Here is an 8308-nt window from a genome sequence, read left to right on the forward strand (position 1 = left end):
AGCAATTATTCTCCAATTAAAAACAAAATAAGGATAATGAGAATATTATACTCCATTCAATATACCATCTCATGTTCTGTACTCTATATGATGTTAATATAACAACTTACAGAATTATCTTAAATGAGTAGATTATATAAAGCATCAGGGCCACATTAAACATGTGAGAGTTGTTACTGTGACAACAGTGTATATAAAGGTGTATACAAAGTTTTCGCCATTATTTCATGTCTACCCTAAAGATGATTATGCCTTATCTGTGCCTTGCTCAACTCTAATTTTTAAAGCAAAAGCTCTACCTCTGCAAATTAGAATAAGTTAATCTTTTCTGCTGCTGCTGCTAAGTCGCTTCAGTCGTGTCCAATTCTGTGCAATCCCATAGACGGCAGCCCACTAGGCTCCTCTGTCCCTGGGATTCTCCAGGCAAGAACACTGGAGTGGGTTGCCATTTCCTTCTCCAATGCACGAAGGTGAAAAGTGAAAGTGAAGTTGCTCAGTTTTGCCTGACTCTTAGTATTGTACAAAACATATCTACACATATTGAAATTTTACTAGCAAATAAAATAATCACATGACTGTACCAAGCACACCATGATATTTAGTGGGCATCAAATCAATATGCAATCAGTGCATTTGGCATATAAGATGCTTATTAGGTAGGAAATGGTATATTAAGTGTAAACCTACATTATGCTGACATAAAAAACATCTTGATTATGAATTTTAAAGCACTTATCTGTATGAAATGACATTTTTAAAAAGTTAATAAAACTCTCCAATGCAAAATTATGTATAGATTTGAAGCTTAACATAAGATCCTTAGTTAAAGGAAATGAGAAGAAAAAAAGATATTGCAAATTGAGATGAATTATTTACGGTAGCTACTGGGTCATAAGTTTCTCAAATACGGCTTTCCCTCAATTGAACTGAGATGAACAAAGAAGTAATTTTTAAAACATTATAGATGATTTTGCTTCCACTGAATCCAGGAACTTAAAGTTTTGTTTTAGCATAAGGAATATTTAGACTTGGTGTGAGTTTTAGACCTCTTTATACATTTTAAATATTTTCAACTCTTGAACGTTGCAGGAGAAATTAACCATTTATATTAAGTAAAATCATTTCCCTTTCCCCAGGGCCTCCTGTAAGTCTCAGTCTTGTCCTCAAGTCTTCCCACTGGATGGTCCCAATATCTAGATTACTGTCCAGAATGTAGATGCCTTTCCCCTTTCCCCGAATTAGTTTTTTTTTTTTCCCGAGAAACAACCTGGAATCTGAAAATGTGCCACAACATGCTGAGATTTCCAGCCATCAGTCAAGGCATAAATGGGCACCCGTGTAAACTGCTCTGGCTAAAATCCCCCCCCCCAGGAAGGGGAGGATGGACTCAGGGGCAGGTGCAGAAATCAAGTTCTAAGCCAAACCCCTGCAAAGCTCCCCTGGGCCATCTGGCCCAGAAAGGAAGTTTCCTCACTGCTTCCAAGGCCCCAGGCTCTCCCTGGGGCCCAGAAGCACCTAGCTCAGATGCAGGCTCCTACCTAAACGGACTCCCCGGTTCTCCCAGTGGATGTGGAGCTGGAGTTTGAGGCACTGGACCTGGAGACAGGTCTACTGAGCGAGAAAGTCCAGTTGCTCTGTTACAGGGAGTTCTGTGGTGCCCTCTCGGTCGCTGCTGCTAAGTCGCTTCAGTCGTGTCGGACTCTGTGCGCCTCCATAGACGGCAGCCCACAAGGCTCCCCTGTCCCTGAGATTCTCCAGGCAAGAACACTGGAGTGGGTTGCCATTGCCTCCGGTCACTGGGGCACAGGAAAGGCAGATTTGAGCATCTTGTTGAGCTGGAGCCGTGGGACTGAATTTCACTGAAGTGCTGATTTTGGGGGATTCCTGGTCTCTCAGAAGGAAGCAGTGGTGATGATCACCATTCTCCAGGGCTGGAGAACATCACCCTCCGTGCCATCAGGGAAGGGGTTGGCATCTGGTGAGCTTGGTGATGCTGCAGGTGTTGGGCTGTGCCAGCCTTTATCAAGCTGTTCCCAGCCCCTTCCCACAAATAAGATCTTTAAATAGGTCAGAATTGTCACTTTCTGCACTTTTCTCAATTTTGTCTCCACTGAAAAACTTTTCCCTTCTATTCTGGGCATCAGAGAATGTCACAGCTTCGATGCTTCCTTTGTGTTATTACACTGGAAATGAAATACACTCATGGAAATGTCTCAATCCAAAAGGAAATATTCATCTATATGAGTCAACTCAGTTTGAAAGAAAAACCTGAGCCTCAATCTCTCTTTTTTAGTCTAAAAGAAAATTTAGAGGTGTGATTCCATACTCTATTGTGGAATTTTTTAAATTGCACCAATTTTTAAATTGCCATATCTCTCTGCATTTCCTTTTGAAGTGTCTAATACATAAGGTTTGAATTCTTCAGTTATTTACAGGGCTATAGCTCCTATTTTCTGGTGGTCTAGAGATAATAGTGGCATAATAACGAACATGAGTTAATTCATAGAGTTCTCTTCATTCTCTCACCAAAGTGTGCTGACCACACACACACATATGACAATGTGCTTGTCGATGTGGATTCCAGGAGGGGATGATGACTGCTCTCCTGGGAGCAGGGGACAAGACTTTGGAGGCAGGACGAGGAGGAAGGATGCAGCACGTGTGCAGAGCAGCTGAGGGCCGGTACTCAGAGCTGATGAAGAGGAGGGACTGGGAGCAGCAGGAAGCTCTACTCTCACACAATCTGGGGCTCCTGAGTGTAGCCCACACCGGAGGTTCATTTCGTCTTCTAAAACATCCAGACAACTTTAGTAGCAGTCACAGAGGACAGTCCTTTATTTATAACACAAAGTTTGCAAATTAGCCTGAGAATGTGGAACTTAGGCAATGATAGCAATCTTTCATATCAATATAAGCAATAGTAACCTCTTTACTCCACCCTCAGTCCAAGCAAGAGCAGCTTTGACTGCAAGTTCCTTAACACAGTCAAGGGTCTGCATGTTGAATCCCTAAGTGTTCATTCTAGGAGAGGGAAAGCCCGCAGGACTGTGAAGAGCCCAGGAGCCCAACTTTCCTCCCTTTTGAGCAGGGCCTTGTACATAGTGGAGAGAAATCCTACAGCACTTGAAGTACTTTGCTGAGGAAGAGATTCTAGAAAAGTTTTCCACTCTCCTAGAATTCTGATGTCTTGTTCCTGGTCAGGGAACTAGAGCCTACAGTCTACAACCAAGACTTCCCATGCCACAAGTAAAGATCCTATCTGACGCAAGGAATATGGTAGATCCAGCATGCCGCAACTAAGACCTGGCACAGCCTAATAAATACATAAAATAAATGCATTTAAAATTCTTTAAAAACCCAAAGAAACCCAACCCATCAATGTGATCATAACACAAGGTGAGATATTAGGGAGATTAGGGTTACAATCAATAAAATTGTTATCATTTTTAATATCATAATTATTGTTACCTAGATTAAGATCAGGATCTTTTGGAATCATTTCATTCCCTTTCATTCTAGTTTTTTCAAAGCAACTTCTCATTGCCCAGGTGGATTTGTCATAGATGCACAGCAAGGCTGGTCTCCTTGACCCTGTGAGAGAGGGTTAGTGTTCTAGCAATGGGAGTTCTGATTGCTGTCTCCCATAAGCTAGTGTGTGTGACTTCTTCCTTCTCCCCTTATACACACCACATATGGATTAAAGGAAAGAAAAATCAGGTGGCTGGTCTTACAAAGCTGAGGGCAGTCCAGGGACTCAGGACTTGGCCTTCGTTGAGCTTCTCTTAGAGGCAGCCATGTCTCAGCCTTTCTGTTGTTCATATTGACCTGATCCTTCCCCTCTGCCACAGCCTAGGCCCCAGCTATGCGGGACTGAAGTTTGCTAATCCAGAATACATCACTGTGTCAGGGAAGCCACTTCCTTTCTTTCATATTCATGACATTGAGACTTACCCTTGTTTCCTAGTTGCCCACAAAACAACTGTGGAATTTTACTTTCTAGTAAAATTGCAAAGAGAAACAAAAAAATCTAACCTCTTGAAAGTGATGCAGCTCCTCGGGCTTTCTTTAGTTCCCTTTCTTGTTCTCACCTCATCCTGAATTACAACCAGAGAAGGAGCAGTGAGATGAATCTTGTCCAATAAGTCACTAAGTGAATATAAAAAGTTTAAATTAAAAATTATACTCAAGGAAAGAAGGCTATTTCTCCTGATCTAATATATTGGGTCTCAATGCCTAAATTCTCAGAGGAGACAGAGAGAGAGGAACAGAGATGCCCGGTGGAATCAACTGCCTGAACAAACAACTGTAACTCACTAGATTCTGTTACATAAGCTTCCACAAGAGACAACACCAGCACTGAACCTCCTTCCTCCAGCTCAGAAACTCTGAGCAGAACAAGTGTTGAACATTTTAATTAAAAGAGTTGAATAATAGAAACTATACTTGGCATAGTAGATATTATTTATCTGGGAAAAGCAAAATGACTGTGGTTGGAAATTCCTTCACCAGCTTACACAAACACACTTTTGCCCTCAGCATCTGAGCACTGCTGATATTTTGGACATCGGGGGAAACGGGTCAGAAGAGGAAGTCAACACCGAGAACTTGGCTCCTTCAAAGAAACACTCCAGGGGAGAGATGGGTTCAGGAAGACAATTTATTTTCCCAAAAAATAAACAAGCCCTCCACAGAAGGAGATTTTGAGGCCACAGGATGTGGTGAGCCTGTGCGCAGGGAGGGAGTCCAGCAGGTGAGAAAGGGACTCTGTCACTCAGAGGACAGGGGGTGGCTCCATGTGATCTCTCCCTTCTGAGTGAGGTGCTGCTGGGGAAATACAATTATCCTGGATTTAGAGACTCCTCACCCATGTTCCCTGAGTAGAACCAGGATTCTGGTGGGGGTATTGGCCCAGTCTGTGGAGGATGACAGGTCTCCAGCAAGAAAATGGTGGAAAGAAAGGGTGATGTCTATAATGGCCCTGATTTGTGGTTCCCTAAAACAGAACCACATGGACCTGCAGGAACGTGTTCTAGAAGGAAGAAAAACTCATGGACTGATAATAATCAGCCTCTTCTCTAAATCAAACACTAAGGAAAACCCATCATTTGTTTCAAAGAGATCAAAAGCCACAGTGATCTGGTAAACCCCTAAATAAATACAGAAACCATAGGGCTGAGGGAGCCTGGCTTCCTAGGTAAAGTGAGAGGGGAAAATGGAGCCTAAGATGAGGGCTACAAATGTGTTCCTGGAAAAGAGGAGAGGAACATTTATGCATGAGAGACAGGGAGCAATATGTGTGTAATTACAAATGTACTTCAATTCTAACATAAGACGAAGACCTTCTCATTTGATGATAAATATCCATTTGGATAAGCATGTCTGAAGTTACTGGGAAAAGGTAAAATTAATAGTTTAAATTGATGACAATTTCTTTGACCATATTCAGAATACATAACAGAAAACCAAAATAGGAAGTAAAAGTGTATAGAAATGATTAGAAAATGAAAATTACTGTGTTCCCTATTTAATGGCCTTGCTTAGAAAGAGTGGCATCAGAGAACCTACCTCAAGGTTCCACCAGACGCCACCTCAGCCAGGCCAGCAGCAGCCTCATCTTCCCCATGGCCTTCGTGCTCTCTCTACTGATGGCCCTGGTGCTGGTCAGCTACGGCCCGGGAGGATCCCTGGGCTGTGACCTGTCTCAGAACCACGGGCTGGTTGGCAGGAAGAACCTCAGGCTCCTGGGCCAAATGAGGAGACTCTCCCCTCGCTTCTGTCTGCAGGACAGAAAACACTTCGCTTTCCCCCAGGAGATGGTGGAGGGTGGCCAGCTCCAGGAGGCCCAGGCCTTCTCTGTGCTCCACGAGATGCTGCAGCAGAGCTTCAACCTCTTCCACACAGAGCGCTCCTCTGCTGCCTGGGATACCACCCTCCTGGAGCAGCTCCGCACTGGACTCCATCAGCAGCTGAACGAACTGGATGCCTGCCTGGGGCAGGTGATGGGAGAGGAAGACTCTGCCCTGGGAAGGACGGGCCCCATACTGGCCATGAAGAGGTACTTCCAGGGCATCCATGTCTACTTGCAAGAGAAGGAATACAGCGACTGCGCCTGGGAAATCGTCAGACTAGAAATCATGAGATCCTTGTCTTCATCAACCAGCTTGCAAGAAAGGTTAAGAATGATGGATGGAGACCTGAACTCACCTTGACTGATTCTTACTGACTAATCCACATCACCCTTGCACACTCTGGTGTTGTCATTTCAGAAGACTCTGGTTTCTTCTTTAGCCACCAGATTTATTGAATTAGTTCAGCCAATACATAGTAATACTGTATTCATAAGCAAGTAGATATAAAAGGGGTATCAGTCCATAAGCAATGACTTTTTGATGTTATTTATTTATATTTTATTTATTTAATGTATTCCCTTATCTCAATATTTTATATTTTCATATAAAATATATATATATGCTTACATTGTATTAAAATTTGGAAAATATATTCCCCTTTCTATTTCATTAAAATTGTAATTTGTTTTATTTATTAAATACTTATCAAGGTAAACTTCTTGAGTTTTTTTTTTTTTTTTGAAAATCTAAATCCTTATTTTGTCTATATATACCTATCACAAAACGGTGTTTGTTCCCTTTATACTGTGGAACAGTTCTATCACTTTCCAACAAATGTCCGTCAAAAGGTGGAGTTCTTCAAGTTTTCTGGTGGTACAGTTTTTAGGACTCTGAGTTTTCCCTCCAGGGAGCCTTGGTGGGGAATTAAGTTCCTACAAGCTGTCGAGGGTGCCAAAGAGAAAACAGGTAGAAAGGAGATTATGAAATTGTAGAAAATGGTTAGTCTTGATGTCATAGGCGTAACTAATTTATACCCACTCATTAAAGAATGGTTGATAGACATATCTGAGGGAAGCAGTCACCTCCTGCTGGAAAGCTGATGCCATACGGTGTGGACTGGCTGCTCCTGACTCCTATTCCTCTGCCTCCCACCTTCTCCTCAGCACTGCCTAACTGAGCAATTCACTCCCTTCCACAATACCTTCACTGCCTCCACACAGGAGCTCTGTTCTGTGCTGGTTTCTTCTAGCTGCATGGTGTAGTCAGAGTGGAAGCCCAAGTGAAAGGAGAGTCCTAGAAATTCCAAAACCTCTGAATCCCAGCTCTGCTATTCACCAAGAGTGTGACCCTGAAAAATCTCACAAACACAACAGGTCAGTTTCCTCATCTTTCATTTGAGGACAATAAGAGTAGTTTTCACAGGCTTACGGTGTGGATTCAATGAGTCCATATCACACAAGACGCATCAAGCGCTCCTGGCAGAAATCATCAGGACAGTGAGAATCACGGAGTGGCTGCCCTCAGGGGGGAGACAGGACAGTCGCCCTGAGACAGCGACTGGAGGGCAGCATGGAAAGGTGCTGGCCCTTTGGCAAAGGTATTTTCTTTCAACTTTGGTGGTTTCATAGTGTTTTCAGTGTGAGAACTTTCCTTGCTGTATGCTGAAGAGAATTCCAATTTCTGGGTTTCATATCTCCAAAAGCACTCCTATGAGTTCATAAAAAGCTCTTTGAGAAAGATGAATTAGCAGAAAATGCTTTGATGTACTACAAAGACGAATAATAGGGAAAGAACAGAGATCTCATATCAATCCAGAAAATCAAACACATGCAGAGGCAGGAAGGAAAGAGCAGGCGCTCTGAAATGTATTTCTGCCCTCCAGTCCTCCGCTGTAAGGGTTGGATCCTAGGTCTCTTTTCTATAAAGTCCCTTGTCCATACTTGCTGGCAATGTCACCTCCAAAAGCCTCTGCATTGCTGCTGCTGCTAAGTCTCTTCAGTCGTGTCCAACTCTGTGCAAACCCATAGATGGCAGCCCATTAGGCTCCTCTGTCCCTGGGACTCTCCAGGCAAGAACACTAGAGTGAGTTGCCATTTCCTTCTCCAATGCATGAAAGTAAAAAGTGAAAGTGAAGTCACTGGGTCGTGCCTGACTCTTAGCGACCCCATGGAACGTAGCCCACAGGCTTTTCCGTCCATGGGATTTTCCAGGCAAGAGTACTGGTGTGGGGTGCCATTGCATTCTCCGCATTGCTACTGAAAGGCAAAACCCAACAAAGAGTTCAGAAACCAATTGTTACCCTTCTCATACTAAAGAAGTGGGAAACATTATTAATGAATGAAGTGTGATTTTCTGAAACCCCCAGGGGACTCATGCCAAGAGGCACCTTCCAGGATTGCTGCAGCTAGTGCCCTTGCCCCCATGGCAAGCCCCTGCTCACCCACCTCCACAGGAGACTT

At 43.3% G+C, this 8308-nt stretch overlaps 1 protein-coding gene across 1 annotated transcript; it reads left to right on the forward strand.

Annotated features, from left to right (window-relative positions):
• Positions 1-5387: 5387 nt before the first annotated feature.
• LOC104989116 (interferon omega-1-like) lies at positions 5388-6388 on the forward strand. Its single transcript, XM_010840687.1, has one exon. It carries the CDS (start codon positions 5622-5624, stop codon positions 6207-6209), a length of 588 nt encoding a protein of 195 aa, XP_010838989.1. The 5' UTR covers positions 5388-5621; the 3' UTR covers positions 6210-6388.
• The last annotated feature ends 1920 nt before the right edge of the window (positions 6389-8308 follow it).

Source organism: Bison bison, unplaced genomic scaffold, assembly GCF_000754665.1.
Source record: "Bison bison bison isolate TAMUID 2011002044 unplaced genomic scaffold, Bison_UMD1.0 scf7180017846759, whole genome shotgun sequence".
Classification (NCBI taxonomy): domain Eukaryota; kingdom Metazoa; phylum Chordata; class Mammalia; order Artiodactyla; family Bovidae; genus Bison; species Bison bison.

What these genes read in the sequence shown, in the direction of transcription:
- LOC104989116 (XM_010840687.1), top strand. Translation starts at nt 5,622, where the DNA reads ATGGCCTTCGTGCTCTCTCTACTGATGGCCCTGGTGCTGGTCAGCTAC.